Below are 23252 nucleotides of genomic sequence, written 5' to 3'. Positions count from 1 at the left end.
CATATACTGGTGCAATTGGGGCATAGGGGGCATATACTGGTACATTGGGATTATGTGGCACAGGGGGCATATACTGGTACATGGGGGGTATGGGGCACTGGGGGCAGATACTGGTACGGACATGAGGGTAAGGAGAGGGAACAAGGGGCATATACTGGTGCATGTGGGGCATAGGGGGCATATACTGGTACATTGGGATTATGGGGCACAGGGGGCATATACTGGTACATGCGGAATATGTGGCACAGGGGGCATATACTGGTACATGCCGAGTACAGGGCACAGGGGACATATACTGGAACATGTGGAGTACAGGGCACAGGGGGCATATACTGGTACATGATGGTAAGGAGTGGGTGCTGGGGGCATATACTGGTACATGGGGGTAAGGAGGGGGCGCTGGGGGCATATACTGGTACATGGGGGTAAGGAGGGAGTGCTGGGGGCATATACTGGTACATGGGGTAAGGAGGGGGCGCTGGGGGCATATACTGGTAAGGACATGGGGGTAAGGAGGGGGTGCTGGGGGCATATACTGGTACATGGGGGTAAGTAGGGGGTGCTGGGGGCATATACTGGTAAGGACATGGGGGTAAGGAGGGGGCGCTGGGGGCATATACTGGTGCGGACATGGGGGTAAGGAGGGGGCACAGTAGATGATACCTGGGGTGACAGGTGAGGGGTCCCTGGCAGTGACAGTAGCAGCAGGATGCGGGCTCCTGGGTGTCTGCTGGGTCCCTCCTCCCGCTCCTCCCCGGACAGCCCCGCAGCCTGAGGAGGAGGAGGAGGAGGAGGAGGACACGAGTCTCTGCTGCATTTTTTTCCCTCTCTCCTCCTGAGCAGCCGGATCAAGGATTCTTGTGGATTACAGCAGAAGGACGCTGCCTGCTCCCCGGATATACAGCAGCGGTGTCGTTACATTGTGTCACCCGTGGATCTAGTGGCTTTGATCGGGCATCTATGGTGTGTGCGCCCCCTGTGACGGATCTCCTTGGCAGGATCTCTACCCCCCTATAAGACTGGCGTATGTTCCAGAGCGCCTTGGCTTCTGCTCGGACCCCCAGTCCCCCCCGGGCTGCTGCTTGTCTCTGTCCTCCGGCCTCGGATCCAGGATCCTTCATGATTTGCGGGCGTCATGCACGTTTCTTAGCCGGGAAGCCTTGCTCTCGTCCCGCATGTTCAGGACCAAAAGATCGGTGCTCGTCCGACGACTCTGGAGGAGTCGGGCCACTCCCGGGGAGACGGGGGAAGGAGAAGGGGAGAGCAGGGCGCATGGGGCCGGGGGCTGCTGCATGGGCAAGACGGGCAAGGGCTCCAAGGCGCAGCTGGGGGGCTCCGAGGCTGAACTGAAGGCGCTCACTCACTCCCTGCTCAAGAGGCTGAAGGAGAGGCAGCTGGAGGGACTGCTGCAGGCGGTGGAGTCCAAGGGGGGAACCCGCAGCCCCTGCCTCCTGCTGCCCTCTGCCAAGCTGGACTCCAGGCTGGGGCAGCAGCCCTTCTCCCTGCCCCTGCTGCTCTGCAAGCTCTTCAGGTGGCCGGACCTCAGGCACTCGGCCGAGGTCAAGAGGCTCAGCTGCTGCGAGTCCTATGGCAAGAACAACCCGGAGCTGCTGTGCTGCAACCCGCATCACCTCAGCAGGCTGTGCGAGCTAGGTATGGGGGTCCTGGGGGGCTGCCACTCTCACTGCACCCCACAACACACATGACAGGCACCCCACATTGTGCAAGCTGTCAGTCTGTCATGTCCCCCCCATATCCCAGTGTTACATTATACTCTGCACCCAATTACAACATGTCAGTACAATAAATTGTCATTGTAAACCAGTCTCATCCACAACTCATGAACCCTTTTTGTACCCCATAGTCTGCATCCCTGTGTTACATTATATTCTGCATCCCAGATACAATGTATCAATTATATAATAACATCCACTGCATACGGTCTGATGCCCAGCTCATGACAGTTACCCCACTTTGTGTTCCCATAGTCGGTTACATTATATTCCTCGTTCTATCTGCAATGTATCAATCCTATAATAATCCGTGTTACAAAGTCTGATCTCCAGCTCATGACAGGTCCCCCAGCATTAGAAGCTGTCACCCTTTCATGTCTCCTCATAGTCTGCAGCCCAGTTTTACTTTATACACTGACCCTAACAACAACATGCCATTCATAATGATAATCTATCTGTGCACTCATTATTGTATTTTGCATCCTACTGTGTATAATCTCATCCCCATCTCATGACGGCTCCCCCTATGTTGTGTACCCCAGCCTTAGAAGTTGTGCCATTCTTTCATGTGGCCCTATAGTCCATTATATAAAATGCCATTAATGATGATATTTCCATGTTATGTTTCCCAATATTGTAATGTATAGTCTATCATATAGTAAGTAACCCGGTATTACATTACTTTTCTATACTAATCCCAATGTCTGTATTTAGCTTCACTTTATATTGCAGAATTCTGCTCATTTAATTTCAGTCTGTGTATAATGTGCCCTATTTGTTGACTGTCTGTCTTCCTACCCCTTCTGTCTCACTTTGTTGTCTTTACCCTATTCTGCACCCCAGTTCTCTCCTGTGACACCCCTGAATGTCTCTTAATCTGGCTCCTACAATGCAATATCCTTCCATGTCATGTCTGTCACTCCTGCAGACTAGAACAGATGCTTTATTCTAAATCTCCTCTGCTGGATCTTCAGAGGATTGTGCTGGAATCTAACCTAATGTCTGTGATAGGGATTTATGGCTGTAATGTAGTATAAATGTCTGGGTTAGGATGTTCATGTGGATTGCTGGTTGGCATCTTCTGGGTAAATGGTGTCCAGTGATGGCACTGTCAGTATAGGAAGTTGGACAGACCTGTGAACACTTCCCCAGATGTTGGGTGCAGAGTTTACTCACCCCCCCCCCCTTGGAGTCACTGAGTCTATGAGCTCTGATAACACAATGTAATGCTGCTTTACAGGCAAGTGTTAACTCTCTAACTCCCACTCGCTGCCTTCCAGGTTTTATGAGCCTAAGGTATTTATTGCTGGTGCAGTGTGTAAAGCTTCCTAGACATCCAGGAATGTGGAGGTAACCTCCCAGTGCACCCTGATATCACTGGCATGTGGAGGGTTAATGCTTGTCTTGCTGCCCCTTCGCATGAAATGTTACAATGTTGTGTCTTAGTGCTTGTGTTGTGCAGCTGTAGACTTGTAACATTGTATCAGTTGTAGAATGCAAAAAAGCTCAAGTCATCGAAGTTGCAACATGGAGCAACCAAATCTGTCAAAAGGAAAAAAAAAAGCCCTAAATGCCCCCCTTCCCCCTGGGGAGGGAGGGGGGTTAGAGCAGGACCAGGCATGGAGAATGTCTCTCCCCTCTGTGTGTTACTAGCTGGGGATTATCAGGCATTGCTGGCTTGCAGAGTTGTACTAGAGATCCCTGATCAGACAGCCAGAGGAGCAGATAGCACAGAGCCTGGCGCCAGGCGGTCTCTTGTTTATCAGACTCCTAGAATCAAGGCAATCACCGCCTGCTGCCCCAGCTCCAACCCCCAGAGCTTACACAAACACAATGTCCCTCTTATCACAAGTCTCTATCTCCTCTCAGTCTTTTCCTTCTCATGGCTCCTTCTTTATTTTCTCAATCCCTTTTTTTTTATGCTTTTGCAGAGTCCCCCCCACCTCCCTACTCCAGATACCCAATGGAGATTCTCAAGCCTTGTGGTGAGTAACTCTCTGCTTTTACTTCTTGTGTCTTTCATTCAGACTTGTGTCACTTGTGCTCACTGACAGCTTCCATGCTATGTCCAGGCAGCAGCTCCATGTCCTGCTCTTATTATGGGTAGGATGCACTTGATGTGTAAGTTTGGAAAAACTTTTGTGCTAATGAACTGAGTTGGAACTTGTATTTTCTAGGCATTCATTTATTTTAATTTTTTATTTATCATAATGTATTATTTAACATTTTATTTAAAATTTTTCATTTAAACATTTTCTTATAGTATTTTAGATCTGTTTATTTGTTTATTTTAACTTTAGTTTATTTTGTATAGACATTGTAACCTTTGATTATTATTATGTATAGTTATATTTATACATAAATAATGCAATTTTTTTTAAAATAAATATTGTTATTGTCATGTGATATCTTATTTTGTCTATAGACGCATAATCTGTAAAGCACTAGTGAAATATATAATTGAATTACAGCATTTTTACCATTTTCTGGACGTCTCATTGTTGGTACTGAACCTGTTAAATGCCTCTCTGGCATGCCTGTTGCTTTTGATGAATGGGCTGCCCGCCAGGACAAAAGCCCATTTTCATCTGGCACCGGCGCTGTTGAGTCGCCTTCATGAACCTGGCTGGCATCCTGCTCACCTTGTACTAGATAAATAAAACTGACATTGTGGGATGCTTGGAGATATGGAGTTGGCGACAGGGTGCAAATACACTGGGCTCCGGGTATTGATCCGGTCAAGGTTCTGATTATTGATGGTTGTATCCTTACATGGATTACACAGAGAATAAAGCTTGTAACTATGTTGCATTGTACTGTAGGTTAATGTTTGGTGCTCCAGAAAGTTATACTTTTTTGGAATCTTTCACGTTAATCCAATATTTGTTTGGGATTGTCTTTTTTTTGCCCAGTTTGATGCCAGTGTTGGCCCTTCACAACAAATTGGTTGTACAGATGAGTAGTGAGGAAGTTATTAACATTCATAGATCAATAGCTTTTACCAGTGGTTCGGACTACAACTCCCAGCATGCCCTGGCTGCGGCTCACCCCCAGCTTTTTAGCATTCCATTTGTAACTGGTTTGTATTAGGATGCATTTGGACAGGATCCTTATTTTTCTGCTAATTCCTAGTTTTCTTTGGGCTCTGGGAGCAGTGTGTTCCCTCTGTTTATCTGGTGTTACTAGGTGAGAAGCAGGAACATCGTTTTGTAATGGAACAATCTGAAATCATCACCGGTTTAACAAGAAGAAAGTGAAGGCTTTGCCTTCTTCATGATAAAACCACATTAAAGGAATTTATCCACCACAATAGACGCACAAGCCAAATAGTGATAGTCTGGAGCCCGGGGCAACGCCTGGTACTGGATTGGGACTTGTTGTAGTGCTTTGTAGTTCAGACTTTCACGCTAAATGACAATCTGTATAACATAATGTTACCCATTATTGCCTTTTTCTTTTCTTCTATGTTCTATGGGAGTTATGACCAGTGGATGTGATTAGCATTTAGTCTAAGTTAATTGTGAATATATCTTGTTGCCCCATAGAGATGCCCCTAGTGGTTGAGGATGGTACAATGTAGTTATCATGTCACATTAGCTACTTTAGCCTTGACTGGGTGCAGCGACAACTGTCTGTACAGTATGTCATCTGAATGATTTATGCTGGACATGGCTGCGGAGCGAACCCTTAGGGCCTGGATTCTGAACACTCTCTGTTAATGTATTACATCAAGCAACAATGTATCCGTGTGAATACCTCTTTGTGACCGGAAATGGGATCAATAATCCCTATGCTTATCTGTGTACACTGATTAAGCCAACTGGGCCAGTACCGTCTATTAGACCAAAGTTCATCTCTGCAACTTTTTGATGCTGCAAAGCAAGGATCCTGAACAGTGCCCCCTGTGGACAAGTGATGCTAATGGAGGTATTACAAGAGACCATTGATACTGGTCTACACTATACATTGGTCTATACTATACACTAATTGCCAAGGATATGAAAGTACCCATCTTTGGAGCTTGTGCCTCTCATATTTGGGAATTGTAAAGATTGCTGCTTTTGTGTCTGTGGAAGAGATGGCAACTCGGGCATCCACGTGGAAGTGCACAACCTTGGAGCTTCCTGAGAATGTCCCTTCTTTCTTTCTCGTGTTGTTACCTGGCCAAGTTCCTGTAATCGCATAACCCGGGGCGGCGTTTCGTGTGGGAGTTCAGAACGATGCGCCTTCTATATGGCTACAGTGTGCTACAGGGCTGGAAGTGTTTGCCTGGATGTTGGCACCGCGCACAATTGTGCCATTTAAGAGTCCTCCCCGCACTGTACACGATGGCTCACAGGAGTTTAACTGGTAATGAAGGAGTGGAAAGAAGAAAAAAAAGACTTCCTTTAGGACATTACGTAAAAAAAAAAATCTTAAGCCGCTGAGAAAGTAACGATGGACAATTTCATAAGTGACTGCACTTCCTGTCTCCTCCATTGTTTGAAGTTTGATGGAGTGTATCCTGGTAAACTGTATATTCCTGTTATGGCTTCTGATTCTCCTCAATTAAACTTCATGGACTTGTGTGTCCTCATTCGGCCAACGTTGGTTTGGAACTACAGATCTCGGCATGTCCAGCACCTGGGACCAAGGTGTTCACCAGTCATGGCTAACTTGTAGCATTGTGGCTGCAGAAGCATCTCATGAACAAAGTATCTGTCTTGTTGCTCATATTAAGATTCCCGATTCTTCTAACGTTCTATGGATCTGTCCACACCCCATACATCTAGCGTGTACCCCCTCCTCGCTGCTGGTCTTTCTTTTAGCGCAGTATCAGATCTCATTAATGCTGGGAAGACATTGCAGGGGAGATGCACATCTGCTTTCCATTTTCCCTCCATGCTAGGTTTCATTAAACGCTGCTCTGTTTCATGTTTTAAGAAAAGAGGAATTCTCCGATTTTTACATTTCTGTATATTGTCTGTTTTGTCTATGATCTATTGACCATCTCTGCTTGTATATAGAAGACTTATTTGATGCATATTTAATATCTAGCAACTTATTCTAGATCTATAAACCTCACGGGCCCAGCCAGCTATTACTTAGAACTATAGGCCCTGCTGGGGGTTGTAGTGCTACCCTTAGGATTTCATGCCAATATTCTATATATCTATTTTATCTAAAACAAAACAGAATTTCTAACCTTCTGCTTTTCTCTCTCTTCCAGCGGATCCTACAGACTGTGTGCCTTCCTCCACTGAGACAGGGGGAACTAATTACCTGGCCCCTGAGGGGCTTTCAGGTGAGAGATCTGTCTTCTCATTGATACAATGTGATTCCAGGATGGATGGATGGATCTGTGTGATTGATACATAGTTGCTCTGTATAAGACGGAATAGGTTTTATTTTTGGGTAGACTTTCAGTCATGAATAGTCATATGTTTTATGGCCTGGGTCTACGTAGAAGCAGCGGCCCCTCGCTGCGCCCAGTAAATGAGATTTTGTGGGTACAGTAACGATGGGCTTGCACGTTTACTAGGCAAACATTTCATTCTGCTGTAGAAAGGGAGGTCATTAAAGCTGGACCAGGCTGTTCTTAATTGGGCTGTTATGTGAGCAGACCCTCATGTATAAACGGGGGAATGAAAAAAAATCAAAAACAGAAATTGCCAGTAAATTCTTCTCAAGTCTTCATTAAGAATTTTGCCAAGAGGCCCCAGCAGTCTATATATTTTCAGTTCCAGATGTCATATCAGTATAAACCCTTGTTAATATCACAGGGAGTGGGGGGAAAAACTTCTATGGTTTTATATGGTAGTAATCAGACTGCTGTGCATTATGGGTAGTTGCTTCCGCCATGACTCGCTATCTGTACGCTGCCTGTGCCTGGCAGGGAATGCTGGGATTTGTAGTATGTCGAATGGTTGCAATGTTTTTGCAAATTGCCGCCATAGTGATAAAGATGATGGAAACAAAATGGAAAAGTTTGTCTGGTAGTTTCTTATCTAATGTGTTGCCCTATATGGGATCCTCTAGACCGGTGGTCCCCAGCCCCCTTTTTTTTTTTTGCACGGGGAAGAGACTGTAAACATAAATTTTCTCCAGGGACCGGTGGGCGAGGGGATGCGGTCTGGTGTCATAGTTTCATAGGCAAAAATGTATGTTTGCATGCCCCACCATAACTTCCTGTGTGCCCAGATTATATTGTCCCCTTTCCTGCATCATGCCCTCTCCCGTGTCCCCATTAGCTGCCCCCAGTCTCTCCTTCCAAAGTCCCCTTTTCCAGCCAAACTCTGTCAAATAAACAAATCCAATACTCCCCTTCTTCATTCCCCCGCAGCGGTCTTCTCTTCCTTTACTTCTCTTCCGCATCAGTGCATGGCTCTATTGTCAGGAGACACAATGTGATGACATCATCACGTGCGCTGGCAATAGAGCAGCGAATTAACATGGAAAAGAAGTGAATAAAGAGAAGACTGCTGCAGGGGAACGGGGTAGGTCAGTATTTGTTTTTATTTTTCGTTTGTTTGTTTTTACAGAAATCGGTTGTGGCCCAGAACCAGGTGCTCCTTCACCCGGTCTTGGGCTGCAAACCGGTGGTTGGGGAACACTGCTCTAGACCACTGCAGAATATACCAGTCTATTGAACTTTGTATTGAAACTTTTTACCCCCATTGTAGTTCTAACTGGATTACTCCTACCCCTATAGCCGCCATGGGGAGTCAATATGGAGAGGCATTTCACATTCCTCATCCTGCCGCTTATCAGATGGTTTGTGATGAATGTAGAGCCACCGCTGGATGTCTTTCATCTCACATTAAATAAACTCTGGCTGCAGTAGAAAGCTCCGTATCAGTGATAGAATCTGCACAGTCTAGTCTACTGGGGAAGGCTAGGGATAGAGGAAATTACTGCCTGTCTATGAAGACCCCCTTAAGGGGGAGGTGGGGGCACTAATGCAGTTTAACCTGAAGCTTTCAGTGTTTCATTTCATGGTTCCCCCGCTCCCCCCTTCCTCTTTATTTTTGTGTTGCTCCCTCTCCTGTGGTTGGTGTGTGGGGAGTCTCTGAAGCCAACAAAGGGTTTAAGGAGGAATTTAAAGTTGTGGATGGATTTTATGGGTGTAGCTTGAGAAACTCTTACAAAGCCTCCGAATTGGTGACTAACTGTGCTGTTGTGTAACGCCTTGACATGGTCAGTTAAGGTCTTGTGCAAATGTTTTTGTATCTCTTTTTTTTTGTAGAAACTTTGTATAGTTTATTTCCTACTTAAGAGATTACAGAGTTAATGCAATACTTCATACCAGAGTCACATGCAATGACTGTTTATTTTACACTTCTAGTCCTGACCACCAGGGGCGCTGTTTTATTGCATCCTCTGTTGTAACATTTTGTTACATTTTCCGTGATGGGTTCTGTAGGATTTCTAATATCAAGGGTGGAACGTGAAATCATCTTGGTGGCTCTCAAAGTACTTTAATTGTCTGTAATATTCTGACTACCCCCTAACCCAAACACAACCACCACCCTCTTAAAAAAAAAAAAAAAAAAGTTGGTGTGTAACTTAAGCCTGCTCTTGTAATGAGGTTCTGATAAGTGTTGATTCATGGAAGGAAGGAGCTTGACTACGCAAGCCATGAAAAAGCCCAGCACCACCACATGAAACAGCATTTGTTTTGCATTAGCTCTGATTTACAAGCGGCCCTATTCTGCGTGCTTGCCTTCTGCTTTAATGTTGAACCCCAAGAGAAGGAGAATTCTGCAAGAGAGAGAGAATATGAGGGAGGGGTGGGGGGATTGCAAATCTGTCTTCTCTTCCCTTCTCTTCTTTATGTGTTGCCTTGATGTGACTTGTTACATTGTGGCTACAATGTGTCAATTTTCACAAGTGTCACATAGTCTGATGGTGTAAGGCTGGGACATTGTTACAATAACCTGGGTGACCTCCGCTGCTCCGCTCCCTGTCATTGTATGGGCTGTTTGGTTTAGGCCTGTTTACATGGAGCAGTTGCTAATAAGCAATTGCCGGGTTGAGGCAATTGTAATAATTGCTCTTTTTACTTTTAAGAAGTCCAGTAATTTTATGTGACCTTTTGTTTCTACTGTCAATATGGAATAATGGGGCCTGATAAAAACTTTGCGGCGGTCTCGTCTTCTGAAAGTTTTGTAATGGACTCAAACTTTTCAGTTTTTTGGGCTCGAGCCAAAAGTGAACCCAGAACTGATGCAAAAGCTACAAAGTCTAATCCAAGGTGGGATCCAGAGAAGCCCCTTCCTCTCTTTGTTGTGCAATCGTCCCTGAGTACAGAACATTTCTGGCTCTCAGGATACAACCAATGAGCCTCGCTCTCTGTAAAAGCAGATTTTTTTTTTTTCTTTCCCCTGCTTTTTTGCCTTGGGCCTCGCTGCAGTTAGCTGGCTTAATGAATGGGGCACAGTTCAGGGGGGTGGGATGAAGGTCGGGACTTGGGAGACTGGAGCCAGAGATTTGATTCCTTTGGCAAAGCAAGAAAAAATGTAAATGCTAAAAACCTAATCCCTGGCGGGCCTCTCACAAAAGAGCTGGTTCCTCCTGCAAAGCACAGAGGTGACCTTTAATTCACTCGTGCTGCCCTTTCATGTTGTATATAAACCCCCCCTTTTTTCCTCCTCCTTTTCTTGCTTTTTTTCTTAAAAGAATCTCATCTTGGCACAGAAACGACTTTCGTGGGCAATCTTTACTTAATGACCCCTCCTGTGGTTTGTCTCTTATCAGAGGCGGCACACAGCATTCCCTATGGTAACAGAAGACAAACTTTTGTTCAGTTATCATCTCGCCTTTCGGAAATTTTCATATGGGGACGAACTGCCCCACTCATTCCCATTGTTTAATATTTAGTTTTTTCATAACTTTTGTGCAGTTTTTTTCTACCAGTCAGATCAAGTTCTGTAAAGGCAACTTGGCTAATGGGGTCTCTGTGATGTATTTTAATTTTATTGTACTGTAATGATGAGATAAATAATACCGCCATATACTACTCACATTATACTATTGCCTTGTGAATTAATAATACTGATGGAAAAAGTAATAGTTTATAAAAGCATAACTGGGGTCAGGAGGCTATAATAAAACCGCTATGTAGTAGCCTAAATATTAATGCCATAGCTTTTGTTCCAGTATGGACCAAAGTGCTTCATGTCATGGCGCCCTTTGCCCACTCTATAATATATCACTTCTCAAGGTGACTTTGAGTCATGGGTACTCTGCATGTCTATACATTTTGGAGTTTTGTTGTGTACCCCAAAATGTTTGGGCACTGCCAAACATGGCTTAGCTGGTCTATGGTGTACAAGACAATGGTAATTGCCAATTTTCTCCTGTCCTTGCCTCAAAAAAACAATGTAGAGCTTAGTTTTATGAAGCTTCCTTACTTTGAAATGACAGATGTAGCAGAGTCGAGTGTGTTAGTGGCATGAGAGGCAAATTTGACTTTTTAGTTCTGTTTTCTGTGTTTAAAATTTTTGGTTTATGGCAGACTGTAGTTTTGTGTTGCGCTCAAGTGTTGTAGTGATCAGTTTGACTCTGCTACCTGTGTATTAAATGCTTTATAAGTCCATCTCCTGTGGAAGGAGCGCTCTCCCGTCTTTTAAGTGTTCTGGTTCATCCCTACTACAAACGTCCTTGCGCCTATGTGCCTTAAGCTTCATTATGACATAGCAAACAAGCCTGGAATGTTTGTCTGTGCCTTTGATCCTTCTGGTAACTCTTCATGTTGCGGAGCAGCGTCTCATTCTCAATAGACCGACCATCGCCTCTTACACTCATACTTGTTAATAATGAACTAAAAATGTCTTTTTTTTTTATACTAATAATGTCTGCGCACAGGCCTAATTCAACTTCGGGGCCAAACTGTATGAACATATTTGTGTCAAAAGCTTCTCTGATAGAATATACTACAACATTTGGGCATTAATATTGGTGTCTTCTCGACTTTCCCAGACACTGGAAAAAAGTCAAATTTGGGTTAATTTATTTTATTTCACTGTAAGCTGAGTTTCTTTTATCATATCGGCGGCCATATTGGTTGTTTACAAAGCAGAGAGAGGCCTAGACCAAGGCAACCAATCGCAACATAGCTCTTATTTTTCAAGGATGGTTTCAGAAATAAAAGCTGGGCTCTGATTGGTTGCTATGAACCAGTGTTCCAGTTCTGTCTCCTATACTTTCCTTGACGACACATTGGTTTGTTTTAAGCCTTCGGATCAATGTCTAGTCTCAGTACTGATTGTTAAGCTTTTGACCGCTGAATCTCTAGTCTCTCTCTTTCTCTCGCTCTCTTTTCTTTCTCTTTTTTTTTAAAGAAGAAAAAGGGAGAGACTGGAAATATGATCTTCTTCTTGTAATTTCTTTGGCAGTAGAAAAACATGTTACTAGAGGATTATGTGAACTGCGTGAGCGGAGAATGAAAAAAAAAATTTAAAAAAAAAAGCAAAACGGATTGGGCCCCTACAAAGTGAGGTTATCATCGGGGGTTAATAGCAAGACGACAGAGTAAAGGCTTTGGATGAGACTAGGCCGCCTGCCAGGCTGGGTGTATTGCTGTAAAGTACAAACCATCTGACCGTCCCCTGCCAGAGGCCAGGCCGGTGAAGAGGAGGGAAACTGGGTCTTGGCAATGGCCCTCTATAGCTTTTGGCCTTCTTGCCTTGGTTTTTTTTTTTCCTGGAAGGGGCTACGCCAGGCAGCTAGGGTGGGCTTTGCTGCAACTTTATAAAAAAAAAAAAAAAAATTGGCTTTTTTTGGGGGGGAGATTTATTTATTTTAATTTTTTTTTTTTTGGTTTTGTCAGTTTGCTGCAGTCCCTTTTTTGTCATTCTTAACATGCCGGGAATGTGCGGTGCCACTGTATGAGGAGGGGGGGCATAGCTGTCTGGGCGTCATGGCTCTTAATGTACTCTCGCGCTCCACGCTATCAGTCTGCTGCCCACATTATCAGCTACGTGACTGCACAGTTTAGTAAGATGAACATTGAATTCCTCCTGGTGCCGTCTCTTGATGACCTGAGAATGAGCTGTCTAGGAGAGTACTGTAACAGGCCACGCCGAGGTCACTGCCAACACAACCATCTTTCTTAAGCAGGATTAAATAACCCACACAGCAGTCTGGCTGACTGCCTACTGTCACCGAGCAGCTTCCTTGCAGTTTATTTTCAGCTCCAAAGATTTGGGCTTCTTATCCGCAGCCTCAATTTAGTCGTGACACACAAATAAAACTTAGGCGGACATTCACACTGGGGGCATAGATGACTTCTCTACATCAAGAGCTCCTATATTCAGGTCCTGATTTGGGGGGGGCCCATGTGGACCCATCCGGGACTTGGGTGGATCCCCTACAATGGTGAAACTTGGCATTCTAGGAACTTTTAGTTGAGGGCGTATAGTTCTTGGGTTCAGGGGCATCTAAATCTTTTTTTTTTTTTGTTTTGTAAATCATTCCCTTCTTCTTCTTTTTTTTTTTTTTTTTTTTTTTTTTTTTTTTTTTTTTTGTTCCAAATATTTTTAGTGACTCATTTCATGGCCCCATAATAGTTTTCACCTTACTGGTTAACAGGAAATATTAAGAGAAGGGAGGAAGCTGCATCATTCCTCATGTGAGAGCCCTGCCAAAAACCGGTCTTAAGAAAGGGAGTTTAAAAAGGGCTTTTTATTCACTTTGTAAAAGTTATTAAAAATAACTTTTTTTTCCCCCTTTTTCTACACATTTACAGAGTCTCCAGTCATCTTTTTTATTTTTGGTGTTTATTTATTTATATATATATATTTTTTTTTTGCCTTTAATCTTGTGCCATTTACTGAAATCTTCATTATTTTATTTTTTTTTTTAAGTTTCCTTCCCCCAAAGTTTTGAGGCCAAGAAGGTTGTTGGCTGTCGGCTAATTTTTGGTTTTGGCGGCTGTAGTCTCACACGGGTCCCCACCCAGCGTCATTATCTTGGGTTTAACTTATAAAAATGAAAAAAAAATTCTCTTTTTTTTTTTTTTTTCTCCTTTTTTAATTTTTTGCCTTCACCCTTTTCAACTCCCTCTGCAAACAGTTTCAAGTGTTTAGGCAGAACTTTTTTTTTTCCGCTTTCATTCTAATGTCTTTGTCTAAGCTCATTTATTTCCCTTATGGGCTTTTGTAACAATAGTCCTAAAGCCACCGCCATGGGTCCAGGGTTACTGATTCAACCTCAAAATGGCTGCCTTCTCTTTTTCCTCGCTATTACAGTTTTGGATTGGTGTTTACGTTTTGATAGATATAATGAGTTCTCCTCGAAATTCGGGCCTCACCGCAGGACATTTATTCATTACTGAACAAAAGCACAATCCGGGCTGTTTTCAGCCATTATGGGGTCTTTTCTTGTCTGGCACACAAGCGCGCCCCGCCAGCAGAGGCCTAGGTAGCCTTGATAGAGTATTGATGAGATAATAGCGTTCATCCCGGGAACACGTGCTTGCGGGATAATAGGCCGCTATAACCTAGTAACCTTACAGAAAGGAGATTATGAGGCCTGGATTTAGTCCTGTGTCATAATGGACTCCGGCACATTGCTGCTGGCCTGTCTGCTCTGCTGCAAATTGACGAATATTTGATTATTTCAATTATGGAACATCCCTTTAATACCTAAATGGAGCCATTACTATATTATATTTATTTATTTATTTTTTTTGATATTTTTGTTATGTGGTTGTTTATAGAGTACAAGTTCCATTACTTTCCTATCTTTACACGTTATTTCCTTGTGCCGGTCAAAGTTGACGGACTGTCTGGAGCGGCTCCGCGTGTGACATGTACCTGTAGTAGGTAGACTGCCTTGTAAACTCTGCTGAGACAGCATGTGACCCGAATAAATGATTGTGGTATAATAAAAAGTCTCATCCCAGCCGGCAGGCCTTGTTAATAAAAACCTGTCTGGGTTATATTAATGTAGTAGACAGGAGGGTGCAGGAGAGCATTAAACCAGTCGGCTAGTTACATTTTAACCTCCGCCGCTGACGTCTGTGGTGGTTAGACATTCGTCTGGCTCTTACAGTGCGACTCTGATCTGGCTTGTCCTGTCTCCTGGATAGTAAGATTATAATCTGGAAGGTCATACCTCTACCCCATCCTCCGCTCACCATGTGTGTAGTAGTACCCGGAACAGGGGGCGAAAATACAGTGTTTAACAGGATTCCAAAGTTGTTGAATTTAAAAAATTTAAAAAAAAATCTATTTTTTTTAAAAAATTTTTCTAGCCTTTGTTACGGTCTCCAGACAGAGTCTATGGCAGCTGCCATTCTCCTGCCTGTGGATGTGAGCCTCCCATGTGCTGAGGGGACTTGATTAGATTATGAAGGCAGACACAAGTAATGATTAACTTTTTTAGTCTGCACACTGTCTCCAACCTGGCTGGTGGTAAAGGATTTTTTTTTCTCCCCCCAGCTAAGTAGTTGTGTGACAGCTTGGTACTGCACAGGATAAATAGGGAATGGTTGTCCGAGGGGGAGGAGGAAACCCTTCCACCCCCCCACCTTTTATCAGATCTGGAAGTGGAATTTATTGAATGGAATGCAAAAATATTCTCTCCTGCAAAGTCTAGACGACTCGAGTCAAAAAGTATGAGAAAATAATTTTTTGTTTAGCCTTTGCTATAAATTAAAGAGCTAAATCTAATAAATCTTGCTGCATACGTGGGGAAAAATGCAAAAAAATTCTAGAATCCATAAAAATATTTGCAATTTTTTTTTTTTAAATTGTAACATTTTTCCAATTTATGAAACCGATGGTTAGATACTTACATTCCTGCTATAGACTAATGCAGTGGCAGACTGATTTTTTTCTGGTGGGCCTAAGAAAAACCAATTTGGGGGCCCAATCTCTATATCTCCAGAAATATACTCTAGCAGCCTCCAAATTGTGGTGTTTTCTGATGGACCTCTAGGGTTCAGTATTGGGTTGAGCCAGGGCCCACCGGAGGATCCTTGGGTACTCTGGTGGGCCAGTCCGACACTGGTCATTATTGGGTTGGGCCGTTGTGGGGTCATCTTTGCACCCCATGATTTTTAAAGCGCCGCACTATATAAAGATTATTATTACCCTGTCATAATGCTACAAAATGTATTTGTGGCCTGGGAAAAAATTATGTTCCGCGGTCTATACCACGGAATATGAAAGAGGTGAACAAGGCCAAAAAATTTGTACTGTAATTTGGAACAATTGTAGCAAATTTTTGTAAAAACAAAATAGAAAATCCCCTATTTTGGTCCCAGACTTAATAAAAGATGTCTCCGTCTTGTGTTAAGAGTTTCCTGACTCTGAGGTTATTATTTTTTTGCCTTCTGCAGACAATTTATACTTTTGAGGTTGTTTTATAGACTGAAATTGTCTCCAAACAAGTAACCGCATTCACTTGATAATATACATTTTTCCTGACTCTTTAGGTTTCGGCACCGTCTCTCTTCTGTATAAGTATTTTGACCACAGGCTGAGCCGTACAATAAAACAAGATGTAGGAGGGGAAAGCTCCAAATTCTGTGTTTTCTTCACCAAATTCTGATCTTGATAGAGAAGGCCTCGTTTGGGAGCCATCTTGGTTCTATTATAGGTGGTCACATGAGCAGAGTGGCCAATGGCATGCTGTTTCATTGTGTGTAGCCTCTTGAAGTGTTTTTATTTTAGTGTTTTTGGTTTTTTTTGTTCTTTTGACTGTCTTTGACAGTCTTGGTCATGGGGATTTCTTGGTTTCTTTTCTTAGGCTTGTTTTTTCTTTTGTCGTCTTCTCATGTGTGTTCGTAACCATTGTATCGGCCTTGTGGCGTTTTGCATAAGTCATCAAGCCTTTGTCTATGGTCGGTCCCAATGGCTGTTATACAAGCAGAGGACTTTTGTGTTATCTGAAGCCTGATGATGACTGAGCATCTTGTATCTTGGAGATACTGTGACTTGGTGGTTTAGCCAGTTTTGGGTCGTCTAGACGCAACCCCAGTTATCAATGTATTTTTTTGTGATGTTGCGGTGCTTAATATAGTCACCTTTCACTGTAAATGTATAATAGATAAATGGTTGACACAAAAAAAATTCATTTTTTTTTTCAAAAAGGAGAATGAGGTCAGTCCTGGCATTGAAATAGTTAAAACCACTCTGCATCTCGCACACATACTGTAAATACAATGTGGATGGGTTTTGGCTTCCTAATAGATCCCACCCTTCCTCCAAGGCATTTTGCTGCTAAGAGGCTCTCAACTTCAGCCTACAAAAAAAAAAAAAAATAAAATACTCTATAATTTGCATGGCTGATGAGACGCAGTCCTGGGACACTGGCAGACAAAAATCACATGTTGTCTTTGTTACCACCAGAAGTTGGGCAGACCCCAATTTTTTTTTTTTCAATACTTTTATTTTTTATTTTATTTTATTTTTTATTTTAATGGCCTTTTGTCTATCTTAAAGACTCTGCAGACAATATTATATATATATGTGTGTGTGTGTATATAGATATATATCTATCTATCTCTCTCTCTCACACTATATAATTTAGGAGTTCTCTATCACTCCTTCACTGAGGCTTCTCTGGGCCTCAAGCCTCACAATCTCAAATTTTAGCTGTAGCATATACAAGAACTACAAAAAAATCCATCCCATGCCTATGAATGGTTGTGGAAAATGTCTGCATCAAAGCTTGTTACAGGTAACCGTGACCTTGTTAGGCTGACCTTTTACAAAAAATACTAAAATAATAACTCCTGGTCCTGCCTGGTGGGGGAGCTATTCAGCAATCCTCACATTACTCACCCCCATATAAAGACCTGATCAGCAGGTATAATTTCCAAGCCTAAGCTCCTATAAGAAGGCTACAGTAAAGGCATTGTTATGTGTCTGAATGACTAGACATCAAGTCAACAGCGCTGTCCCTTAAAGCGGAACCGAGTCGACATATTTATAGTGTACCTTGGCTTCGAACCATTAAAAAGTTTGGCAATTTACCTGCATTTAAAAAAAAAAAAAAAAATTGTCCTTGGAACTCGATGTCATTGAAGAAGCTGGTAAAAAAAATTCATTCATAAACTGCGCCCTGTGTTCCTATAACTGGGGCCGTTCATCGTCAGCCAGGGGTAGCTCGTTTTCTGCACGCTGCCAATTAAATAAGCCTTTGTATGTGGCAATGAGCAGCTTGTTATGTGGTATTCACTAATGCATACACAAACACACACAGACTAGTCTCAGCTCCCCACCGCCACCACACCCCCCTCCTTTCCTGGAAGGGCTCCTTTCATGTTGGGGTGTAGAGAAAGGATGAAAAAATAAATAAAAATGAAGAATTTACAACAATTTTTTTTTTTTTTTTTTTTTTTTTTTAAAGTTGATCCTTAACTTTTTTTTTTTTAAATTACTCGTAGTAATTCACACTAGTATTTTTCCTGGTTTATGTAAGAAAGATTTTGAAAATAATTTTTTTAAAAATTATTATTTTTTATTATTATTGGTCTAGTGTTTTGTGAATGGAGTGGGGGGCAGTTTATTAAATGCAGTGGGGTTGGAGTGTGGGGGGGGTAGTTTGTTGCACTGGGTGGTTGCAGCAGGCAGCTAGTCTAGACGACAGGGGGCGTCTGCTGCCCCTGCTGGAAAAAAAAATGTGACCCTGGGCATGTTGGCCCGGCAGACAATAGATGTGTAAATAACAACCCCGCTCTTTGAAGGTGTTCTGCAGGGGCTGAGGTATTCAGGGTAGATAAAACCTTGTGGGGGTTGTAGGATTAAAGGGACTAACTTCTCTTAAATTGTAACTTTTTTTTTTTTTCCCCCTGCTTTTTGTAATTCCCACAACCCCAGCAAGAGGGCACAAAGAAGCCGTCTAGAGCCCCAGCCAGGAAAAGGTTAACAGGAGACTAGGTTACACTCACCAAGCCTGCAATTTTATTTGGGCTCGGCAATTACAATAATCTGAAAACTCCTCTCCTTTACTGACGTCTGTCTGAAAATTGCAGGGTGTACTGGCAGGGCCCTCGAGATGAAAGGGGAAAAAAATGCAGTCTTAAGGATTTTCTTTCACGCAACGGGGGTGGCTACAGCCCTCCTTCCATTTACCGAAATTTCCTTTTTTTTTTTTTTTATGGCTTTTTATGAATTTTTGCCTTTGTTTTTTGTGTGTGTGTTTTGGAATTGTTGTTTTTGTGTCTTTTAGAACACTTTTTGCCTACACATTAAGTTCTCAAAACTTTAAACTTTGCCCCCTTTTTAGCTTCTGGTTCTTCTCCAAGCTTCCTCCAGCGTTTTGTTTTTTTTTTTTACGGCTTGTGTCGTGTTTGTTTTTGTTGTATTGTGTTTTGACTATTTGTAACTTTTAGCTTTTTATAAATTCTTCTTTTCCCCTCTGAGTTTCTGTAAGAAAGCTCTGTAGTTTCGAAAGGTTAGGTGAAAGGTAATATGATAGGTTTCCAAGCCCCCTCCCTACATCCATCCCTCCCTCCTCCTCCTCCTTTTTTTTTTTTTTCTTGCTAGCTGCCTTTTTTGGTGCCAGGTTTCAATCGGATAGAGATATTTGAGGAAAGTATTGTGAGGCACAATGAAGGGGGGGATCCAGAGGCAGCCGAGTACACACACACACCTAAGCTTGTCTGAATTCCTTCTGCTTATTTGATATGGAATTTTTCGAAACCTCCATCCCCTATACAGCACTCCCCCTCCCCCCTTCTAGATATCATCAGTGCTTTGTCCAAGAGCTTTGAGAAAAAAAAAAAATTCTAAACTGCCTTCAGTGCATTTTTTATTCGGTAGTATTGAAATTAAATATTTTAAACTGAAATTTTATAAAAATTTTACATTTTTTATTTTTTGAATCTTTGTATATTTTATTTTTGTACTCCTTGTCCTTTTGTGCTGTAGTAGTTTTTGTGTGGGTGGCAGTGAATGGAGATGACTAAACTCCCTTTGTAAGTCACGGTGTGTGATAGTTTTTTTAAAGTTCATTTTTTTTTTTTTTTTTTTTTTAGTACAATTAATGCTTCAGTGCACAATTTCCGGTCCCCACCCTGTACACCGCAAAAACCTCAATTTTTAATGAGCTGGGTTACACGTGTAGCTGAACACAAACCATTTTTATTAGCTAGGCCCAGGTTCCAAGAATGTAAAGTTTGGGAGTTAATAGTTAATCATACTAAAAATATTAGAGTTTTTGAAAAAAGTTAGAAAAATTTGTAAATGTATTCTCTGTAACATTATCCTGTTTAGTCAAAGTACAATGACCCCTTATTGTACCCTTGTAGTGTGTAAAGGAGGTTGGCAAAATTTTTTAGAATTTTTGTTTTGCATTCCAGATCTCGTTCTAATGTCCAAAATTTTTTTTTTCTGTTTCTTCACAGATTCCCAACTTCTCCAGGAATCTGGGGACCCGTCCCATTGGTGCGTGGTTGCATACTGGGAAGAAAAGACACGGGTGGGTCGATTATATTCTGTCCAAGAACCTTCCCTGGATATCTTCTATGATCTACCTCAAGGGAACGGCTTCTGTATCGGACAACTAAACTCGGACAACAAAAGTCAGCTGGTGCAAAAAGTACGCAGCAAGATTGGATATGGGATCCAGCTGACCAAGGAGGTGGATGGCGTTTGGGTTTATAATCGCAGCAGTTATCCCATCTTCATCAAGTCGGCCACACTGGACAACCCTGACTCTAGGACGTTGCTGGTCCATAAAGTGTTCCCCGGATTCTCCATCAAAGCTTTTGACTATGAGAAGGCTTACAGTTTGCAAAGGCCGAACGACCACGAGTTCATGCAACAGCCGTGGACTGGCTTTACTGTACAGATAAGCTTCGTGAAAGGTTGGGGACAGTGCTACACGAGACAGTTCATCAGCAGCTGCCCCTGCTGGTTGGAGGTGATATTTAATAACCGATGACTTGGAATCGAGTGGACTTTAGGACTCTTTTGACTACGTGCTGCTAATATTTCCTTCCGAGTGCTTGCTTCTTTGTGCAGAATGTTTGTTTTTCATGTTTTTTTTTTTGTTTTGAGAAATAGCTTATGTCGAGAGAATTTTTTTTTTTTTTTTTGGGAATGGGGAGGGGAGTTCTTTAAATATTTTCTTACTAGTGTGAATGATGTTTGTAGAGAAAACTTGGGGAAGGGGGAGTGATGGATGAGAACTCCCTCCTATATATATTATCCCGATCCTCTCATGACAACATATTATATGAATGCAAGGCGGAGGGGGGAAGAAAAAAATCAGTATTTATTTTTTATGTAAAGTGGACCCCCTCCTGCCCAACATTGATAATCTTCTTCCTGATGTCTGGGTACAGAAAGGCGAACAGCCGTAACGTGTGGTGAGCAATTCCGGGACTCTCCAAAACAGCTTGCAGAGCAGGCTGAATGTATATTTATGGCCACTGGAGATCCACCACTTTTTTTTCCAACTTTTTGGATGATCCGACCCACAGTGAATTGCTCTTGGAATTCGTAACTCGGGCTCTTGGTGGCTTCCAAGTCAAGACATGGCTCCACAGGTTTGAGCCAGGTCAATGTATCATCCAGGTGGGAGCTGCCAAGGGCCTGCGTTGGGGGTTCTACCTGTGGACCCTTCACAATGAAGGACGCTCCCCTTTCATTCGTGATCGGGCACTCGGTTGATGTAACCTTGCTGATTGCAGATGTTCAGCTCGAAGAGTACGATATGTGCTTGAGTCTGGAGTGCAGTGACTATATGCTTTATTTTGATAAAGACCAAACCAAAAACTGCCAACCTACCGACAACCCCCTCCTCCCCCCCACCGGGATGACGTCATGAACACTTTAAAATTTTTTCCTTTTTTTTTTTTTTTTTTTTAGCAGCGCATTAGGTTTGTTGTTTTAAATAAGCCGATGCAGGACATAGCTGCTGCTTTCTCTTCTAAATCCATATTTATCACCTTCATCTTTCGCATATATGTATATCAAAACCGTTTCTATACAGAAGATTTGGATCCTTTTTTTGAGCTGAAAGGGTCGCAATGGTCAATAATTTAATTTATAATTTGGGGAATAGGAAGTGGATGGCATGTGCAACGTTGTAACGTCAAACTTGGGTTGGCTACATTAGTAAAACATGGCGGCTTTAGTCTTTTTTTTTGTTTTCTCCCCGGGAACAGCGCCACAGATTTATATAGGTTGTGTGTGGTATTGCACCTCAGCTCTATGAGTCGTGGTGCCACACACAACCTGGGGATGGATGTGCTGCTTTTTTGGTGGGGGAAAACGCCTGTGTTTTTCTAATCAGCGCCCTGACCCAAACTTTTGAGACTGTAAGCAAACTCACAGATTCTGTGATTCTATAGAATCTTGGGATTCATTTAAACACAGCTGTTTAAAAGGAAAAACTGTTTTGTTGCCCATCAACCAATCGCATCACAGCTTTCATTTTTCAAGAACAGAATTTGAAATGTAAGCTTTGCTGTGATTGGTTGCGATGGGCAACACTATAGCTTGGCTCAACATTAAATCTGAGGCCTACGGAGGTACAATATGGGACCGTGTGGATACCATATTAAGGCTGTATGACTAATATCTACTAATATCAAGAAGCCTTTTTACTAATCGGCTCTAAGGATTGATTGATCATGTCTGCTAATGTCACAGAAAAAGCAACCAATTACAGCACAGCTTTCATTTTCCTAAACCTGTCTGTGAATTGAAAGCTGCGCTGCGATTGGTTGCCATTAGCAATATACAGTTCTCCTTTTTAGACAGTTTCTTAATAGTCCAGCAAACCAAGATGGCCGCTAGGTCACCCTGATCACGCTAAATATTTGGCGCTACAAGTCGCTGCACAATCTATTGACACTTAGGCCTCCCTAACACAGTGAACCATATTGTGGCCTATGCAGAAAGTTGTTAGACCGAGGCCTATCTTTGTACCATGGACGCGGCAGTAACATCTCCCGTTTCTGGTGAACTGATGGTGCCCACAATATGGCGGCCTGAATGTGGGCGGTGCTCCTGTCTGCTCCGCCCCCCCAGCGCATACGTTGGGTTTTCTACAGAATAGATTTCTGTATCGTACAGTATTTGCTCTCTATATTTTCCTCCTTCTATGGTACAAGTTATGCACAGAGGACGTTCATTTCTTCTATGTGTCGTACGTGACGTATGATGCGTTGTCATTAGTTATTATGGCTCAATGAGCACGATTTAACATAAGCTATTTTTCTAAAAATCCCGAAGTTTAAATGAACAAGTAGTGGGCACTCTTTGGATCTTAAAAGCAATGTAGTGCTATGGGAAAAAAAAAAAAAAGAAAAAAAAAACATGGACAAAAAAGCAACCGAAAAACCCGGATTCCTTCAAAAAAGACAAAAAGGAAAAAAAAAAGGAAAAAACCCACCCCCCCTTGAGATTTATTAAAGAAAATGTATTTTATGTTATATATAAATATATTATTACTTGTAAATATAAAGACGTTTTATAAGCATCATTATTTATGTATTGTGCAATGTGTATAAACGAGAAAAAATTAAAAAGATGCACTTTGCTTAATATAAATGCAAATAACAAAATGCCAAAT

The 23252-nt window shown here is 42.4% G+C and overlaps 1 protein-coding gene across 2 annotated transcripts; it reads left to right on the top strand.

Moving 5' to 3' along the window:
* Positions 1-783: 783 nt before the first annotated feature.
* Positions 784-23024, top strand: SMAD7 (SMAD family member 7). 2 transcript variants are annotated; one of them, XM_072133135.1, is made up of 4 exons: positions 784-1653; positions 3665-3718; positions 6943-7017; positions 20074-23024. In XM_072133135.1, exons 1-4 carry the CDS (start codon positions 1176-1178, stop codon positions 20610-20612), a joined length of 1146 nt encoding a protein of 381 aa, XP_071989236.1. In that variant the 5' UTR covers positions 784-1175; the 3' UTR covers positions 20613-23024. The 2 variants fall into 2 exon arrangements, with proteins under 2 accessions (XP_071989236.1, XP_071989239.1); XM_072133138.1 differs by lacking the exons at positions 784-1653; positions 3665-3718 and adding an exon at positions 3722-3854.
* Positions 23025-23252: the final 228 nt, after the last annotated feature.

The sequence above is a fragment of the Engystomops pustulosus genome, chromosome 1, assembly GCF_040894005.1.
Source record: "Engystomops pustulosus chromosome 1, aEngPut4.maternal, whole genome shotgun sequence".
Taxonomy (NCBI): Eukaryota; Metazoa; Chordata; class Amphibia; order Anura; family Leptodactylidae; genus Engystomops; species Engystomops pustulosus.
Note: the sequence above shows the minus strand (reverse complement) of the source record. Positions and strands in the feature narration are given on the sequence as shown.

Excerpts from the sequence above, each read along its gene's own strand:
- SMAD7 (XM_072133135.1), top strand. The coding sequence starts at position 1,176 with ATGTTCAGGACCAAAAGATCGGTGCTCGTCCGACGACTCTGGAGGAGT. Across the intron at positions 1,654-3,664 it reads CAGCAGGCTGTGCGAGCTAG|AGTCCCCCCCACCTCCCTAC; the intron begins GTATGGGGGTCC and ends ATGCTTTTGCAG. Across the intron at positions 3,719-6,942 it reads GGAGATTCTCAAGCCTTGTG|CGGATCCTACAGACTGTGTG; the intron begins GTGAGTAACTCT and ends TCTCTCTTCCAG.